Source organism: Protomyctophum bolini (assembly GCF_963924005.1).
Source record: "Protomyctophum bolini genome assembly, chromosome: 22".
In the NCBI taxonomy this organism is placed as follows: domain Eukaryota; kingdom Metazoa; phylum Chordata; class Actinopteri; order Myctophiformes; family Myctophidae; genus Protomyctophum; species Protomyctophum bolini.
Genome location: NC_137883.1, coordinates 34,317,797 through 34,338,805, shown reverse-complemented (window position 1 = coordinate 34,338,805; position 21,009 = coordinate 34,317,797). Strand labels below are relative to the sequence as shown.

Sequence of the window (21,009 nt, the reverse complement as noted above, 5' to 3'; positions counted from 1 at the left end):
GCGCTCATTGCAAATCACTCAATGGCCCTGCTGCGCACCGCCTGTTTCCTCATCGCACATACAGGTAATGCAGGAGGCAGCAGGACGCTGCATTATTGAAAACGAGCGCTTCCAAACTCTGACACTTGGAAAAATAATCACCCGCATGGAATTCCTTGACAGAAAGTAGTCATAATAACACGTCTATGGTGGATTTTTATGAAACAAAAACTTTGCAGCTATAGAAAGATGATAATTCAAGCTTTCCGTATACACCTGCAGTGTTGGTGAGTTTAACATCAATCTCTCAAGAACATATTCTAAGAGATAAGCTTTACAAACAGCAGAGGGCGCTGTTCTTCCTTTTTTTTTGCCGATGGGTTCCCAGATTGAACATTGTTTAATGCCATCACTTTTCTGTTTGGATGTATGGGCTGTCAAGGCCAGAAGAGCTGTCACTTTTATGTAGTCGTAGCACTTTATAGTACATTATGTATAGTAGCCTATAGTATAGAATAGTATAGTATAGTATAGTATATTATAGTATAGTTTATATACAGTTTCATTATATAGATACTCCACTGCTACGTTCTTAGCTTACGCATGTTTCATGATAACTACTTTTTATGTTTGTGATGTATTGCTTAATGTAAGTCGCTCTGGATTAAGAGCGTCTGCTAAATGCCTAAATTGTAATTGTAAATTGTAAAGCGTATTGTTTTCTTTTTTTTCCTTCTTTTTGCCACTCAGTAGGCCGCGTCCCCGCATAACTTCCGGGTATACGATGATGTCACACGCGTATAGCCCAGGGCGGCAGTCAGACAGATATTTTGTGAAGCCACTGAGGAAATCGGGATTTCCTGAAAGTTCATATAATGGCCTGTTGTGGCGCTGTCATTGGACCCAAAAAAACCCATAGCCCCATAGAGGTCCATGTATTTGGGCCCAACTTCACCTAGACTGTATTACCTTAATAAACATGGTCATGAATACTTTCTGCTTCCAGTCACTAGTTTAAAGTCTCATTTCTAATGTCATAATATTCTTTTTGGAAAATTATGGTCCCATTTATTAAAAAAATTACCATAAAGTCGCGTATGTTCTGAGGGGCGTGGCTACCGTTACAGTCTATGATCGGGATTCCCCTCCCACTCGAGTCAAAATAAAAACCAACGGAGAAGAAGGGGGGAAGTCCCGCCTCATTGTCTGGGACAGCCAATGGCCAGCTGGGCCCATACGGATCTAGAAAGATGGCGACTTACAATACAAGGACTGACAGGCTTCATTTTACGTTCATGTTAGACCCGGAGAACGCTTTGTCTATATTTTTTACAGTCTATGGTATAGCCATATATACAGTAGTCCCCTGAGATCCATCCCTGCAGCGATGCATAATATTTCATTATGACTGAGGAGAAACAAAGACATCCACAGAGATTTGGCTTCGTGAGAACGAACGAACGTAAAGCAATAATAATAATAATAATAATAATAATAATGCCAAACGCTGGAATCTCATGAAATGCCAGTGTGTCAGATCGATGTACTTTAATCCATTCTGGGCGGGAACCCCCTTTTGGTGTTTTACTGTAAGCATATTATGTTATGCTTTAAGCTATTGAAAAATAGCAGATCTACAAGCTCGTAGCGCGCCACCGAGTGGTGCGCTACGAGCTTGTAGGTCTGCTATTTTTGAAAAGTCGTGAAAATGCGGCGCAAATCTTTGAATATATCTGAATATCTTTCAGAGCGAAGGTTTTTAAACTCAAATCTTTGCTTCTGGGGGGGGGGGGGGGGGGGGGGGGGGGTCGACGGCCAATTACATATCATTTTTTGGGGGTCCTTGACATGAAATATGGAGCACCATGCACTGATACAGAAACATGAGGTAGGCTATTTCAGAAAACTGTCAGGATTTAGAAGATTTTTTTTAATTTAAATTTCAGGCCTAAATGGGTTAACTCACAAGAGGCCTGTAAGTGTGCATGTGGATATTCCTTTGATATCTCTGCAGTGGGAGAGCGGCTGAAATTAATTAAATGCTCGTATGAATCACAGCCACGCAGGCAGAGATGAAAGGACATGGCCGTTCTTCACCAGAACATTATTTCCAATTACCTGCATCTATAGAGCGTCGCAGTCCCCCCCCCCCCTCGAGAGACCCGGGAAATAAATCCCCCGTTCATTTTCCTCATGCGGACAAAGCCAACTCTTGTCGTGACAAATCATGACGATAAACACAATGTTTCGGGCCAAACAAAGAATTAGAAAGTAGGAAAAAAAACGGCAGGTTACAACACTTTTTTTGTTGTTTTTCTTCTTTGTAATTATTTGTTTGGTCCAAAAACATTGTGTTTTGTTGTCATGATTTGCCACGACTCGAGTTGGCTTCGTACGACGCTTAAAAAGGTCTTTTAAATAAATACTTTTTGAAATGTCTAAGGGGAAAAATGCATTGGGAATCATTTCCTGGGCCTGGCGTCGTCATGAAAGGGGGTGAGACTGCAACGCTCTATATGGAACTCATTACTAGGGTTGTGCCGATCGGATCGGGTGATCGGTCATTTTCAAATGATCAGAATCAGAGCCAAAAACATGATCAGGACATCCCTAGTATCAATATTATATCCATGTCATGATATTAGACTGGATATTGTCTGTGATTTGGGATATTGTACTGTTGTGATATTATGGCATAAACGTGTTCTATAAAAAAATATAAATATCGGATCGGGAAAAATTGTTTTGTTTATGAGGATAACTATATGAGTTTTAATAAGAAGTTGTTTTTGTTCACTCAAGAGATGTGAAGGAGTCACATTATGAGCTATATAACCCATTACAATGTATATTTACTTTACTATCAATGTTGGATTGTACCTACTGTGAAGCTAGCTAATGTAGTAGACGGATCATGGGTTGTTTGTGTTGTGTTGTTGTGTTGGTTGAATGTTGTATGTGAATCCAATGCATGTAAGTAGCCTAATAATATGGAAGAAATGTTTTTGATGATGATATGTTTAAGACCTCAGGAAGAGTATGCTGCTGTGACTCACAGTAAGCTAATGGGGATCTATAATAAATAAATCAAAACAAATCAAACCGGCATACATATATAGCCTACACAGTACACAAACACAATACAATCCTCAGTCTTAATATAAGAATTTATAACTCTGAGCATGTACATACGACCAAACTGCACATTGGTCCCATGTGTATATTATAAACGCTCCGAGTTCAATTACACTGAGGATTTGACTTGGCGCTGCCTCCTTATGTTTATATCACTCATCTAGCCATGATTCATACGAGAGTCATGAAGTAACTGCACCCTGTTTTTGGCGAACGCTACATTTACAAAGAATTAAAATATATAAACATTCGCATTTCAAATATAAAGTACTCACAATTTGTCCCACGGGTGTTAGTTAGTAGCAGCACCAGCGATTAGAATTTCTGCATCCTGCGTTGTTTAATAAAAAGCATTTTTATCCGAGCTGTTATTTTCCCATTGGCTTTCAACTACGCGCCCCTATCGGTCGGGAGGAGGGTGGCACTCGGTGTGTTCGATATAGGTGTATTAGTTTACCCTTTGGTTGGGTTGTAAACCTTTTAGAATGATAAACACAAGACGTGTGTAACAGTATAGGTTTGTTTATTCCGCCATCTTGGATCTCATCCTAGCATGAACGACGTCTCGCGGGACTATACCAGTGTGCAACAGGTAACAGGTAGTCTATGCTACAGTGCCATCGTGTGGTGGTAAATACATGCAGTATGTTACAATAGGTACTCTGACCGCCCTGCCAATACAGACTAATAGGCGAGTGCGCTCCCGGTGTGCAACTGTGGATTTCCCAAACGAACCCCGTTTGAAAAAAAAAAAAGTTTTTAAACAACGCGGGATGCAGCAATTCTAATCCCTGGTGCTGCAACTAACTAACACCCGTGGGACAAATTGTGAGTACTTATATTTGAAATCTGAATGTTTATATACGGAAATCTTGTAAATGCAGCGAGCGCCAAAAACAGGGTGCAGTTACGTCATGACTGTCATGATAATCATCATGGCAGTCATGTTTCAGGGCTAATATCACTCTAACATAAGGTAATTCCACTGCCTCCTTATGTTTATAATCACTCTAACATAAGGTAAACGTCACATAAGCTCATCCACACGATAATTGACAGACGTTCTAATTAAGGCAACACACGCATATCCTCGACCTTTGAATGCCACGCACGGCATCTCCTTCACTCACAAGTCCTCCCGACTGCCTTTCGAGAAAAGGGCCTAGATAAGTTGTTAATGCAATCCATGGCAAGAGGATGCGGTTTGGGGAGAGAGTGTGTGTGTGGGAGGTGGAGTGGGTGGGGAACCAGGTGTCGTGGGGATTACACGATGTGCACGCATGATCACAGTCTTATTACTGGAGTTAAACTCCCTCCGCGGCATCGTGCCACCACGGATGTCTCCACTCTCCTGGGGGTATACCTACCGCTGCAAAGTGTACCATTTGAAGATGGCTGATACAAAGTCCTGTTTACAGTCATTTTATTCAATAGTAACATGATGTACAGTTACACGGTATATATTCTACAGTGAGCCTTGTTGTTTTAGACAAATTGACTCCTTGGTCCCCGAGGGGTGTGTAATGTAATGTCGTTCCCCGGACCTTCCGATTATGGGTAATTCATTTACGCGGGAGCCCAGTGGGGCATAGCAGACTTACACAAGGCTGAACGTTCCGACCCTCAATGTTTTTTCTGCCTGCACGGGGTTGAGGTTGACTATATGAAAGCAACTATACTCTCAAAGAAACAAGAGAATCGGTTGGATGGCACTAATACACCCGCCTTCTAATGAGAGCGCAAAATCTGTCTTGGAAGAGCCACCCATCGACTGATCTAATATACGGCAACCTTCCCCGTGTTTCTTCACTGGTCCGATCCAGAAGAACACAGTTTGCCGGCCACTGCTATACAGAGCTGACACTGAGGTTATATCTTCCCTTCTTCTCTGGAGTCCTGCCTCATGGCGGACCAGAGGTAGAAAACTGTCATTCCCTGATGTCATCGCTATAGGCACAAATGCTTCAATAGGGAGGAACTGGGGGTGGCAATGAAGGACCGAGAAGTCTGGCGTAGTGGAATCCATGATCTCGACCGCGGTCGAAAAATGATGATGATGACATGAAAGGCACAGTATACAAGTAGCGATATCGGACAATTCCATGGACCCTATTGGTCAACAGACGGCCAGTTAAGTGGTCGAAAATGACCAGTTCTAAGAAAACAATCGGCGTGTCTCATTTCGTTGTGCCATTATCTGATGGATCTCAAGTGTTCCATTTTCCATGTGTAATGTGTCAATATGTCTGTGGTCATCAATCATGCATCATGTTGTTTTGGTCTGATAGGCTCCTTCTGCTACGTCAACAACATTAGCAGGTTATCCTCTGAATTGTTTACAGTGTTGAGGTTGCCATGAACACGATGGTTGCCAAGGAAACAAAGTAAGAAGAAGAAGGGGCCACAGATGACAGCTGACGTGATGACAAGGCCTGAACCAACAGACTCTGTATAAAAAAACACTGTTTGAACTTCAGAAGAATATATACCGAAACCCTCTCTCTCTCCGAGCATTTATACAACTCTATGATCTCTTCTCTGGAATAAATCCAAAGATTATTAATAATAATAATAAAAAATAAAACATTCCACCGTTTATCCGATGTAATTAATTCTGATCTGATCTGATTCTAATCTGACCGATAGATATATATGGACCGGTATTTACTAGGGGGGAAAAATAAAGCTATCAACATTTGAATGCTACAAAGTAACAAATATAGGATACCATGTAAACAAGCATCATGCATCTGCTGTTTGTAAATTTACAGTATGTGCATAATGTGAGCAACATATATAAGTCATACCTCTACCTGCATGTTTTTCTGATTGATCCCACAGGAGGAATCAATACAGATTGATCTACCTACTTAATAACTACTTGTCTGTCTGTCTGTCTGTCTGTCTGTCTGTCATTTCCTTTCGTAATATGAGAACAATAAAGTTGAACTTGCTGTATTTGCTGTGTTTTCTCAAGCATAATGTTCCATTATTGATGAAAAGGAAGCCCTCAGGCCGACTCCCAGCACACTCCGGATGAGCAAGGACACGATTAAAAAAGGCCTTTAGTGTCTCAGGGCATGTGGCAAAAAATAAAAGCTAATCAAAAAGCCAGTCAAAGGACGTCGCCGAGCGGCGTCGACCTGCGCGGGCCTTCCTCGGGGCGTGACTCAAAGGAAAAGTCACGTTAAATTATTGTTTTCAAAACGGTAAATGAGTTGACCATTTAGGAAACAATACAGCAGGCACCATAGATCAAAGAGAGCGGCCATTTTGCTCCTATATCCACAAGAAACAAGATAAAAAAAACTAAAACAAAACTCACTGTGGTCAATGGTCATTAGTAGACAGTAACAAAGTACTTTTACTTGAGTAATGTACTTTAAATTAGTATGTTTTGTATCTGTGATTACTTTACTAAAGTATTTGCATTTTTGAATACTCTCCATTATAGTATGAAGACAAATATTATTGTACTGTTGACTTTTCGAGGATCATATATAATAATATGAATTAACCACTATTTCAAATAATAAAAGAAAATATATCTAGTTTTGCTATTTTTATACGGAGATGTGGGTGGGGGGGGGTGATTACAACATTTGAAATGCAATACAGCAATGCACTTACAAAGGAAATGTACTTTGTTCATTTTGACTTTTAAATACTTAAGTATAGTATATAGTATTAAATGTGTAAAAGCAATTATTCCCGTACAACACTTTCACAGCAATATTTGCAGGCCCCTACCAGTCCAGGACTGGAATGGTAGACTACAGATAACCAACACACCAACATAGAATCTACTACAGTTTGCTAGGCTGCAGATAACCAACACAGACCAAACTACTACTGATACAGTACTGTACAGTACATCAGTGCTCATCAATCTGCAATTAGAAATACTCAATCTACAAGCCTGGGTGTACTATAGGGCGTTTCACGATGTAAAAACATAATCAATATACTATAACAACTGTACTGATATTATGCTAGTTCTCATTGTGATCCTGAAGTACAGTAGCACAGGTATTCAGGCCTACCTGTACACCTTTGATCCTGAAGTACAGTAGCACAGGTATTCAGGCCTACCTGTACACCTTTGATCCTGAAGTACAGTAGCACAGGTATTCAGGCCTACCTGTACACCTGTGTGGTGAAATCAGGGAGTTCCCAGACAGTTTCAGCTGAAACTGGTCTAGAGCCTGCCTGATACTGATCATACCGCTCAAGACTTATCAGACACATGTGTTCAAGTACATCATCTTGGAATGCAAGAAAATGGAAGAATAATAATGGTTTCTGACAGTCCAATGTTGGCAACCCTGGCTGTGAGCAGCAGTCTGTAGGCCTTGGTTTGTCTGTCTTTTACTTTTACTGTAGGTAAGTTTCTGTAATGATCAAGTTTCTGTAATGATTATTTTCCCATAATGCATTGCAAAATACAGTTAAACATTGTAAAATGACCCAACAATAAGTTACTGTACATTTTTATTGTAGATATTACACCAATTCGATACAGTTATAGGCCTATTGAATTTTTTATATGATACAGAGATTCCTTGTGTTGACTTAAACTCCCTCTGGTTCTGAAGTGTTTGTTGCAGGTGGTGCAGGAGTATGGCCTTTCCCCGGTGTGAATCCTGTGGTGAATCTCCAGTGCGCTGCGTTGCCGGAAGAATTTATCACACGTATTGCATCTGAAGTACGGCATCTCTCCCGTGTCACGGCTCCTTGTGCGAGCAGAGATGGCGCCGCGGCGCCGCGCGGCGGTCGCAGCCGGTGTGTAACCTCTAGCCTGCAGCGCCGGGTTGTAGGCGGCGTTGCCCCCAGCGGTGCCCATCACCTGGGAGTTGGTGGAGTAGTGGTGCTGCTGCTGCTGCTGCTGCTCCAGCACGGAGTCCGGCTCGGTACCGATGGACGAGCTGACGCCCAAGACAACAGAAAACACCAGCTCAGTGGCCTTGTGGTTAGAGTGTCCGCCCTGAGACTGGGAGGTCGGGGTTCGATCCCCGGCCGGGTCATACCAAAGACTCTAAATAATGGGACCCAGTGCCTCCCTGCTTGACACTCAGCATCAAGGGTTGGATTGGGGGTGGGAAGTGAGGACGCTGGCGTCGACTGTTCGCCGCTTCACCTCCCAATGTATGAATGAATGAACCATTGTAAAGCGCTTTGAGCACTTGGAAAAGCGCTATAAAAATGCAATTCATTATGGTGTCTCTCCGGCTGTCTGGGAACCCCCTTGACAGCCGCTGTGCGACGCACCTGGCCCGGGCCCTCAGCACCAACACCACGCTGCAGAACCTGGACCTCAGCCACAACGCCATGGGAGATGCCGCAGGTATGTGGACGACACTTGGGCTCGCTCTTCACGCTGCCCCCCTCCACCCCTCCTCCCGCGTGGTGGTGGTGGTGCCCTCCTCCTCCTCCTCCCTCCTCCTGGCAGTCGGCCATGATGTTGTAGCAGGTAGACAAGGTCTGTAGAATTAGATATGTGATAATTGCCTAAAAGGCGAACAACATCACAAATCTGATTAATACCTTTTTGACCTTCAGAAACAGCTCTTTGCATTTCTTATATTTTTAACACACTTTTATCATTCTCATACTGAACTTATTAACAGTAGTACGTTCTTCTGTCTTGTCAGTGATATAAGATGCAAATATCATAGAATCTAGTCGAATGTATTTTCCCCTAAATCCAACATACTGTATCTCCTCTCTAGGGAGGCTCCGATCAGGTTCATTTTAAGCAATTCAATCAATGTCTAATTTAAATGTCTTTTAAACTCCAATTTATTCGTCAATAATTTAATATAACATATATAATAATTTTAAATTAAACACTTTAAATTAGATAGATGTTTCAACTCAAGTAAATATCTAAGCACTTTAAATGGAACAAAGACAGCTAGGCATTTTAAACCTTTAATATTGTGAATTGTCCCCACTTTTTGTAGCGTTTTAAAATCTTAAATAATTTTAAATAACTTGTCTTATTCTTTTGTAAAGTTACACTTTCAAATACAAAATGAAATAAATTCCCAGACACTGCCAAGTGTGTTTGAACACAGGTAATGCTGCAATGTGTTGAATTGAAATGGTAAGCACTGTAGTTAAAACATAAAACAGCATTTAAAACATGCAAGTAAATAAACATTTTAACAGACCTTGGCGCTTCTTCTCTCTGGTTTTCTCTGGTTTGTTTGTGTGCAGCCTTTAAAACCCTTCAGGTGCTCCTAATTAGCAGTGGCCATTTTGCTGCTGCACTCTGGGAAGTGTAGTGTTGGCCATATATGGAAGACATGCCTATAAAAGTTCCACTCCTGAGTTTTGCCTCAACACCTCCAATCCCACTTGAGCTCCTGGTTTTCCAAACCAGTGAGGTCACTCACTTTTTTTACTATTTTAAAACATTTAAAAATAGTTCAACTATATTTATTTTAAAATGTTTAAAAAAAATGGCTCAAATTGAAAACATTTGAGCGAGAAATAGACGAAGCAGTACATGCGTGCGTGCGCCGTGCGTGCGCCGTGCGTGCGTGGCACAGTGAATGAATGAATGCGCCCACCATTGTGACATAACCGCTGCATCATGGTGGTGGTGGATGTGTCGTCCACATACCTGCGGCATCTCCCATGGCGTTGTGGCTGAGGTCCAGGTTCTGCAGCGTGGTGTTGGTGCTGAGGGCCCGGGCCAGGTGCGTCGCACAGCGGCTGTCCAGGCGGTTCCCAGACAGCCGGAGAGACACCAGGCTGGTGTTTTCCTGGAGCATGACGGCCACGGCCCGGGCCCCGTTCTCCCCCAGGCTGTTGTCTGACAGGTCCACATCTGGGATGATGATGACGAGGAGGAGGAGGAACCAAACAAACACAAAATGCACGGTCAAATTCTTTAGTCTGTGAGTGGGAGGGAGGTCTTTCTTTCTGACCCATTTTGAGACGTTTGAAGTTGATTAACTTTGGCCGTGAAGCTCTCAGAAGGTTCTCCCTTAAGCCTGAATCCATGACTTTATCTAAGTATTTGATTCAAAACATCTGTTTTTTTATTTATTTATCTGAAACATTTTCTAAATATGAATTTTATACGCAGACATGCACATATACAGTACGAGCACAATGGAAGAGCATTGTTCTCAAAACACAGTCACAGTCATCTTATGGTGCGATGAAGGCACTTTTCACAGCATCGGAGCCCACAGCGTGCGATCGAGCGTCTAAAATATGAATTTAGGCACACTCATACCATCTCTGCCTATTCATTTTCGGTCTAAAATGACCCCTAGCTGCCTGCCACCCTTCCCTCCCCCACAGCCACACAACTTCACACCTCCAGACAGCCCATTGTTCAATTTAAAAGAAGGTGTCAAAGCTTAAAAGTCATCTTGTGTGGTACCTGGCCTTATACATCAGTAATGCAAATTAAGTGTTAAATCCAAAGAGAATACAAATGGGATCAAATGGAGCCTTTGCTTACGATACGACATTGATTCTCTACCCTTTTTAATTTCAGGTTTCCGGCAGATCGACCCCCATAACTGACCCATGAACATTTAGGCCGGGGGTCTCTCTGTACCTCTCTGCCCCACTTTGAGAACTTGCATGCCCTTTGTCTTTTTTTTCTTTTTTTTTTACCATTTAGAAATGGATTCTGCGTCATATTTGTGGTTTATGGTTTATTTATTTAGCACATAGTATGAAAAATAGACAGTACATATCAAAGAACAAAAATACAATGCAAGGAAAGGAAAGGAAGAAGCCAGCTGGCTTATTTGGAATCCTTTCCTGTATGGAAGAGCTGGTTCATAGGCCTCTCTCACAGCCCTTAATTACCACGACCCCTTTCCAGACCTAGTGGTGTTGAAAGGAAAGGTACTATGTTTACCCTGCAGGGTAACTGGACTAAGGAAAGGTACTATGTTTACCCTGCAGGGTAACTGGACTAAGGAAAGGTACTATGTTTACCCTGCAGGGTAACTGGACTAAGGAAAGGTATACTATGTTTACCCTGCAGGGTAACTGGACTAAGGAAAGGTACTATGTTTACCCTGCAGGGTAACTGGACTAAGGAAAGGAAAGGTACCATGTTTACCCTGCAGGGTAACTGGACTAAGGAAAGGAAAGGTACTATGTTTACCCTGCAGGGTAACTGGACTAAGGAAAGGTACTATGTTTACCCTGCAGGGTAACTGGACTAAGGAAAGGAAAGGTACCATGTTTACCCTGCAGGGTAACTGGACTAAGGAAAGGAAAGGTACTATGTTTACCCTGCAGGGTAACTGGACTAAGGAAAGGAAAGGTACTATGTTTACCCAGGGTAACTGGACTAAGGAAAGGAAAGGTACTATGTTTACCCAGAGTAACTGGACTAAAGGTACTATGTTTACCCAGGGTAACTGGACTAAGGAAAGGTACCATGTTTACCCAGGGTAACTGGACTAAGGAAAGGTACTATGTTTACCCAGGGTAACTGGACTAAGGAAAGGAAAGGTACTATGTTTACCCAGGGTAACTGGACTAAGGAAAGGAAAGGTACTATGTTTACCCAGGGTAACTGGACTAAGGAAAGGAAAGGTACTATGTTTACCCAGGGTAACTGGCCTAAGGAAAGGAAAGGTACTATGTTTACCCAGGGTAACTGGACTAAGCTCAAGAACTTGTTTACAGCCAGGCCCTGCTCATAGAACATTTCATGGTAGGGGTTCAATGCCTTGCTCAAGGGCACTTCAGCGGTGGTCATTTTAACGTGCCGGGCCGGGGATACGAACTAGCGACCTTCCGATATCAAGACCGCTCCGCAAACCGTTCGGCCACCGCTGCTCCTGTTGACGTGACGTCACTACTCAATAGACATTACATGTCAAAAGACCTACATTCAGAAGCCATAAAAAAAACGCCTTTTCTGAAGGTAAACTTTATTCTATTTGTTTTTAGCGGTCTTAACATCTTGTTTTCTTCATAATAACATTGCTGGTCTTTTAAAAAATGTTTACATTTGTAAACGGCCTTAAATGGTGCAGAGAAAGGTCTGGTCCGTGAGTATAAGGCTATATATATGGACCAGAGCTACACATCCCTACCTGCTTTCTCTGCACCATTTACTGTAAGGCCGTTTCCAAATGTTAAAATGTCACGTCAACATCACTATAGGTCTGGAAAGGGGGCGTGGAAAGGGGGAGGGGGAATTATGACTTTGAGAGGCAGCGCTTGCCAAACGGTTTGCGGAGCGGTCTTGATATCGGAAGGTCGCTATAGTTCGTATCCCCGGACCGGCACGTTAAAATTACCACCGCTGAAGTGCCCTTGAGCAAGGCATTGAACCCCTACCATGAAATGTTCTATGAGCAGGGCCTGGCTGTAAACAAGTTCTTGAGCTTAGTCCAGTTACCCTGGGTAAACATAGTACCTTTCCTTTCCTTAGTCCAGTTACCCTGGGTAAACATAGTACCTTTCCTTTCCTTAGTCCAGTTACCCTGGGTAAACATAGTACCTTTCCTTTGCCTATTGATGGGCATTAAAGAGGTCATTGATTAAGCACTTTTCCGTGATTTATTTATTTTTGGTTCCATCAGGATACTTGGTTTTGTACATACAAGGTTGCTGCCTGAAGGCAACGACACATACTGCACACACACACACACACACACACACACACACACACACACACACACACACACACACACACACACACACACACACACACACACACACACACACACACACACACACACACAGAGACGTGCACTCTTGGCACTCTTGGCTGACATCTTTTTGCATATTCAGGATTGCTCACTAATTAGGCTACAAGTACTAGCTAATTATCACATTTCTGAGCCGCGAGACGCATTGCACTGCAGACTCAAATGTTCTTCTTCTTTTACATTTTTTTAATGGGAACACAACAAAGGTTGTCCAAAAATCATTACCTTTCAGTAAATGGGAAAAAGATTGCCTATATATATAATGTCCCGATGGAGCCAATGTAGTTATTTTTTAATTATGAGCTTGCTAATATCTTTCTGTAGTTATTAAACCCCAGACAGATATAACCACTTTCACATTAAATATTTTAGTCAGTGGTAAATGGTGCATTTATATAGCGCCTTTATCCAAGGCGCTTTACATAGATTGTGCAGTGTCTTGCTCAAGGACACTTCGACACTAACTCTAGGGGAGCCCGGGTTCGAACTGGCCAGCCACTCTACCCCTGAGCCACCGCGCTAGTGGGTGTTGTGCTCTGAAAATAGCAGATCTACAAGCTCACAATGCGTCACGGCTATTTTCAGCATGCAAGCAAGTGCCATTATTATGACGCCATGCATGAATACCTGCTAAAATACATTTTTGTGGACAAAATTAACAGTAGATTCAGTGGACTAACATCTCGTGAGTGATATTTAGCTGACTCAAACTAGAACATTTCAGATGACTAAAATATGACTCAAACTAAATTGACTTTCATTCAAAAGACTATGACTAAAACTAAATAAAATGTTGCTGTCAAAATCAACACCGATGATAATATGAGTGCGCATGCTGCAGTGTTGCCAGGTCTGCTTATATGGGCTTGTTGCATACTTGTAAATCATGGTAGCGTACTCGCTAGTAGTTGCTGTTTTTGGGCTTGTTTATATAGTGCAGTTGCTTGTTTGCGTTTTGGATTGTTTATAGGGTCAATATAAGTAAAATAATATAGCCTTTCCATAGGAGTTTCTTTTTATATTTTTCACTGGAACAACATATTTTCAGATCGGGGGGGTCGGCGGCCAATTACATATAATTTTTTGGGGTCCTTGATATAAAATATTGAGAACCACTGATACAGAAACATGAGGTATTTATTTAGAATAATCTTTTTTAAATTTCGACGTCACCCCTCACTGGGGAGAATTCCGCGAGGGAAAGCAGGGACGCGTCAGGCGTCAGAGAGAGAGAGAGAGAGAGAAAGAGAGAAGATGAAAGACAGATAGAGGGAGTGTCCACTAGTCCAGTATAAAAACACCTGTACTGTAACAGTTCTCCTTTAAGATGAAAGACAGATAGAGGGAGTGTCCACTAGTCCAGTATAAAATCACCTGTACTGTAACAGTTCTCCTTTAAGATGAAAGACAGATAGAGGGAGTGTCCACTAGTCCAGTATAAAATCACCTGTACTGTAACAGTTCTCCTTTAAGATGAAAGACAGATAGAGGGAGTGTCCACTAGTCCAGTATACTGTAACAGTTCTCCTTTAAGATGAAAGACAGATAGAGGGAGTGTCCACTAGTCCAGTATAAAATCACCTGTAATGTAACAGTTCTCCTTTAACATCTCAGCCATGGCCGCTCCTCCTGCTCCTTCCATCCAATTATCTCTCAGGTTGAGTCTCTGGATGGAAGTGTTGGTTACCAGGGGAACTGCCAGCGCTGTGGCGCCCTGCAGACAGGCACGCACGCACGCTCACATGCACACAGACACACGCACGGTCACACAATCACACACACACACGCACGCACGCACGCATATGCACGGTCGCACGCACACACGCACGCAAGCACGCCATGGTTATGATAGCTAAAACTAAAACTAACTATATGTGAAAGAAACAAACTTTTTGTATTAAAATCCAAACAAAGCTAAACTTATGTAATGTTAACACTTGTTAATGGTATGCATATTATGCCATTTTAGAAAATTGCTCAACATAATGCAAATTTGCATCCGGCAGCGTCTACATCCTGGGGACCCATACTCAACATTTCTAACATAAAACATACTCAACATTTCTAAGATAAAACATTGGTGTACTCAACATGTCCGGGTCGGAGGGTTCAGAACTCTGGCTAGTGGACTATAACCGGTTTAGAAAAACAATAATAAGACACACGAGCCAGGCTGTTGTTTACTGTTGTTTCAGAACTGCTAAGCTGTTTGGAAGCCGATCCGTGCCGAAGCACAGTTCACTACGTGTCTTGTATTAGCCGTTCTAAAATCCACGGTAAACCATGGCCTCTTGGGGCTTATTGCTCTAATATGCAATTCCTACTGTATATATATATAACCACGAGTGGTCGTTGATTTGAGCTGGAGCAGTGAAAGCAATGACAACAAAGTCATAGAAAGCCTTTGTTTCACTCACGGGCACATCTTTGGTGTTTTAAGTGTAATGTTATGCTTTAGCTATTGAAAAATAGCAGATCTACAAGCTCATATAGCGCGGCACCGAGTGCCACGCTAACGAGCTTGTAGGTCTGCTGTTTTTGAAAGATTGTGAAAATGTAGTGCAAATCTTTGAATATATATTCTGTCAGAGCCAAAGTCTTTAACTCAAATCTTTGCTTCTGGGGGGGGGGGGGGGGGGGGTCCCTGAAACAACATATCTTCAGATAGGGGTCGGCGGCCAATTACATCGAATCTTGGGGGTCCTTGACATGGACTAGTTTGAGAACCACTGACTGACATAGAAACACGGGGTTTTTCAGAAAACTGTCAGGATTCAGAAGACATTTGTATAGAATGGTCCTCAGGTCTTAATTGTCTTCACCTGGGGTCCGAGACCACGGTGCGTCATGGACAGCTCTGTGTTCTTTACCTGGGGTCCGAGACCACGGTGCGTCATGGACAGCTCTGTGTTCTTTACCTGGGGTCCGAGACCACGGTGCGTCATGGACAGCTCTGTGTTCTTTACCTGGGGTCCGAGACCACGGTGCGTCATGGACAGCTCTGTGTTCTTTACCTGGGGTCCGAGACCACGGTGCGTCATGGACAGCTCTGTGTTCTTTACCTGGGGTCCGAGACCACGGTGCGTCATGGACAGCTCTGTGTTCTTTACCTGGGGTCCGAGACCACGGTGCGTCATGGACAGCTCTGTGTTCTTTACCTGGGGTCCGAGACCACGGTGCGTCATGGACAGCTCTGTGTTCTTTGAGCAGCGCAGAAAGTACGAGGCGGGCACCGCTCGTAGAACCCTGCACGCCTCCGCGTAGCGGGACTGTCCGGTAGGGTCGTACGCCTCACGCATATCTGTAAATGAAACATGACATTATCATTTATAATGTGTGTTTTTTTCACACTCTAAAACCTCTGCACTGCCAAATATCAATTCCCCAAGAGAGAGAGAGAGAGAGAGAGAGAGAGAGAGAGAGAGAGAGAGAGAGAGAGAAAAACAGGTTTTCTGGCGTTTTTTCCCTCAGACTCTCTATTCACGTTCCATTTGTAAATTCCCCTAAGGTTTTACAGTTCCATGGTTTCTGAGGAGCCTCATTCAAACCAGATGGAGATGGTTTTCAAAGCGTGATACAAAAGGCGGAGATGGAGTCATTAACCCATTTTGACCTGGGAAACGATTCGACTACATCATGACAGTTTTCTGAAAAACCTTATGTTTCTGTGTCAGTGGTGCTCAATATTTCATGTGTAATTGGCCGCCGACCCCCTATCTGAAAATATGTTGTTCCAGTGAACCCCCAGAATTAAAAGATTTGAGTAAAAACGTTCACTCTGAAAGAATATATATTCAATGATTTGCGCCACATTTTAACGATTTTTCAAAAATATCAGACCTACAGGCTCGTAGCGCGCCACTCGGTGGCGCGCTACGAGCTTGTAGATCTGCTATTTTTCAATAGCTAAATTATAACATAATGTTTAAAACACCAAAAGGGGTTCCCGCGCAGAATGGGTTAAGATGCAGGGCTCCACATGTGTGGGGGCGACAGTGCGTAGGTGTTTCTATTTTGTATCACATTTTCCGTTCCATCCTTTTTCATTTCATCATTTGGAGACCCCGTAGACAGAAGGCGACACAAAGCAGAGGGAGATGAAGAGAGAGAGAGAGAGAGAGAGAGAGAGAGAGAGAGAGAGAGGAGGGACGGATCTATGGGCACTTTGGGAACGTGCCCAGGGGCCCTTGGGCATCAGGGGGCCCTAAAAAACTAAAAACTAAAAAAGAATTCCCCCACTAGTGGAATAAAAGACCATCCAGCATTGCTTTGTTTTCATTCTGCACACATAGCGCGTCAGGTGGCTCGACGAAAAAAAAAAGGTATAAAAACACTGAAATACTCCAGGAGTCTCTCACCCGTTTGCTTACTATGTGGGTCAAATAAAAATAATGTGTTTGTTACTGCCTGGCTGTCACGTACTCCGGGGGCGGGGGGTATATATAGGTGGCCCGGGAATAAGACCAAAATAGCCGCATAAAACCAAACAAAACATCGCACTAAACCTTGGAGCTTCAGTCAGTGCCCTGCAGGGTCCCTCAGAGGTGCTAATCCAGCCCTGGAGGCAGAGAGAGGGAGGGGAGGGGAGGGGAGGAGGGGGTAACGATTAAAACTGAGAGACGTGCGTTTGCAAAAGCGTGCTCCAGTTGGAACCGGATCAACAGCTATGAGAGAGCCAATGAGTTCTATTCACTCTCTTAACCAGGGGGCTCTTGTGCAAAAGGTGATGCTGGAGGAGTTTGTGAAAAGCTGGGAGGTCTGTGCGGGGTGGACCAAAGTGGACCAAAGTGGACAAAAGTGGACCAAAGTGGACCAACGTGGACCAAAGTGGACCAAAGTGTCAAAAGCATGACTCATGTCACGTCGGTATGAGCCATTTCTCTCTTGGCTGTAAAAAAGAAAAGAAAAAAGAAAACCCCACAGAGTGTGTGTGTGTGTGTGTGTGTGTGTGTGTGTGTGTACATTTACTCCAGTACTGTGCTAAGTACATACACACAAGTACTTTTACTTCTACTCCATTCTCACATCTCAGTGGCAAATACTGCCTCTGATGAAGAATGCAAGGTCGAAACCATATACAAAGAAACTGCCGTTTCTTTGTATATTCGCACCTAATAAACGGCTTAACCCATTCTGACCTGAGATCAGATTCATACGAGGTTTCCACTGGACACACACTGGTCTGATTAACCCATTCTGACCTGAGATCAGATTCTAAAAATGTCAGTCGTTCTTCGAATTTTTCAAAAATAGCAGACCTACAAGCTCGTAGCGCGCCACTCGGTGGCGCGCTATGAGCTTGTAGATCTGCTATTTTTCAATAGCTAAAGCATAACATGATGCCGACACCAAAACGGGTTCCCGTTCAGAATGGGTTAAATGTCAGTGCTAGCAGTGTCCTCTCCTCCTGAGGCAAATATTGTACCACTACATTTATCTGAGTCTTTAGTTACTATAGTTAATTTGCAGATTTTGATTTTGATTACTAAACATACCACTTCAGCCCTATATATGTACATTTCGGGCCATTTGAAAATAGCCAATCTACTATTATGTGCCATTTTCTAAATATTTGTATAATACATTTCGAAAACTTGAAATGAGACATTCTGCATAGCGAGTATAGGCTATACTTTCTACTTTAGGTACTTTAAAGTAAAAGAAAATATGCCGGTATTGTACTTTTACGCAAGTATACATTTTGAATTCCGGACTTGTAACAGACTAAGTTGTTCCACATTGCAGTTGACACTTTTACTTAACCCATTCTGACCGGGAATGGCATCATGTTATGCTTTAGCTATTGAAAAATAGCAGATCTACAAGCTCATAGCGCGCCACCGAGTGGCGCGCTACGAGCTTGTAGGTCTGCTATTTTTGAAAAATCGAAGAACGACTGACATTTTTCAGAATCTGATCTCAGGTCAGAATGGGTTAATCAGACCAGTGTGTGTCCATAAGTGGAAACCTCGTATGAATCTGATCTCAGGTCAGAATGGGTTAAGTAAAACGATCGGGTACTTTTTTTTCTCCCCACCACTGACTGCCCTTCCATTCCATCCACGACTCCCGTCCTCCATTCATTCCTTTTCATTATCGCCTCTCGTCCCACCTTCCAGCTCCAGGTCGGTGTCATAGTCCTGGTCGTCCAGCTCCTCTCCTTCAGCGCTCACTCCTTCCTCCTCCTCCTCCTCCTCCTCCCTCTCTGCCTTCCCTCTCTCACGCCTGTCAAGCACCTCCTCCTCCTCTGCAGGGCTCCGGCGCCGGGCTGCCGGCCCACGTGGGTCGACCCCTGCACGGGAAACCGTCCGCTGGGGGAAGAGAGAGGAGAGAAGAAAAAGGCTTTTGGTGTTTTAAGCATTCCGTTCTACTTTAGCTATTGAAAAATAGCAGATCTACAAGCTCACGAGCTTGTATAGGTCTGCTATTTTTTTTGTGAAAAAGTCGTGAAAATGTGATACAAATCTTTGAATATATATTCTTTCAGAGCGAACGTTTTGAACTAAAATCTTTGCTTCTGGGGGGTTCCCGGAACAACATATTTTCAGATGGGGGGTCGGCGGCCAATTACATTTATTTTTGGGGGTGCTTGACATGAAAATGTTTGAGAACGACTGACATAGAAACATGGGTTTTTCAGAAAACTGTCTCGGTCTTGGTTCGAAATGGGTTAATTTGCTCCCAATTTCAGTCATCGCCAACTTCCCCCCATGCGTGTGCCGTCACGGCCAAACCTTTCTAATCGCTGCCCCTTTCCTGCAACGAGAGCAGCGTGCCTTCCTCCTGCATGACTCTATTAGCCTAGTAGCCAAAAAGTGAACCCGGACATGTTGAGTACACCAACGTTTTATGTTAGAAATGTTTAGTATGGGTCCCCCAGCATGGAGAAACTGCCGGATGCTAACTTGCATATGTTGGGCAATTTTCATAATTGGCATAATATGTGACCATACTATTAACAACCTATATAGAAGGCAAAATATTCAAAAAAAATTCAATAGCTAAATAATGCTTAGTTAAAACACTAAAAGGGGTTCCCATCCAGAATGGATTAAGGATTTTACCGTGTAGACAGTGTTCTCAGTCTTACGAAAGGAGAGAGATTTGTTAAAGGTTAGGTACTTCACTGCATTGTGTAAATGGTGCATTTATATAGCGCATTATCAAAAGTGCTACAGATTGTGCATACATCCATTCACCCATTCATTCATATAACCGATGGCAGAAGAAACCATGCAAGGCACCCACCAGCACATCGCGAGCAATTAGGGGTTCAGTGTCTTGCTCAAGGACACTTCGACACTAACTCTGGGGGAGCCGTGGTTCGAACTGTGGACCTTGCGGTTCCCATTCATCTGGCTGCTCTACCCCTGAGCCACTGTCTCTCTCTATTACACGCACACACATGCACGCGCACACACTCTCACTCACTCTCACACACACACACACACACACACACACACACACACACACACACACACACACACACACACACACAATGGAACTGCCTACCTGGTTGCCCACCCTGCTCCCAGGTGTGCTTGGGGGTCTGCTCATGTCTCTCCCTCCCAGCAGCTCCTTCTCCCCCTGCGTCTCAGCCTCATCCTCCTGCACTGAAGGCAACAGGCTCTCCTTGGCCTTGGTTAGCTTCTTCCCATGGAGGACCATAGCTTCAGCGCTGTAGTGTGGACTCAACTTGAGAAGAGTGTTTTGCTAAGTTGCTATGGTATGTTGACTTTTGTAAGATTCAGTGTGTGTGTGTGTGTGTGTGTGTGTGTGTGTGTGTGTGTGTGTGTGTGTGTGTGTGTGTGTGTGTGTGTGTGTGTGTGTGTGTGTTTGTGCTGGGTGAAATGAAATCAGTGCACTGCAGTTTGCCACAACCAATCTTGCTTTGTGGGAGGGTGGGTCAAACATGTTAACTGGCAATCGAATTGGCTTATTGGAGAAGCAGCTGCCTCACTTCCTGGTGCCCAAGAGCCAATAGGATCCGTGTGGAGTTGGGTTGACTCTGTGTTGACACGTTACCATGGCACTGAGCTGACTCTGTGTTTCTAGGTGACTGAGAAACTCAAACTTTTCCACTTTTTTATTTGAAAATATGCTGTGCCATGAATCCCCATACAAGATCTGTGCTGTAAAGAATGGTTCAAAATGTTTTTGTTTTGTTTTGGGTTTTCTTTTAATATATCTT

General features: G+C 43.3%; 1 protein-coding gene across 1 annotated transcript in view; it reads right to left on the bottom strand.

Annotated features, from left to right (window-relative positions):
- Positions 1 to 20,486, bottom strand: part of lrrc74b (leucine rich repeat containing 74B) — a gene marked incomplete at both ends in the record, with an annotated part of 28,498 nt that extends 8,012 nt beyond the window's left edge. The window contains 5 exons of the mRNA XM_080755705.1: positions 9,743 to 9,949; positions 14,400 to 14,532; positions 15,977 to 16,119; positions 18,931 to 19,129; positions 20,331 to 20,486. Coding sequence (XP_080611831.1) covers positions 9,743 to 9,949; positions 14,400 to 14,532; positions 15,977 to 16,119; positions 18,931 to 19,129; positions 20,331 to 20,486 — 838 coding nt within the window. The remainder of the gene's footprint in view (positions 1 to 9,742; positions 9,950 to 14,399; positions 14,533 to 15,976; positions 16,120 to 18,930; positions 19,130 to 20,330) is intronic.
- Between the last annotated feature and the right edge of the window lie 523 nt (positions 20,487 to 21,009).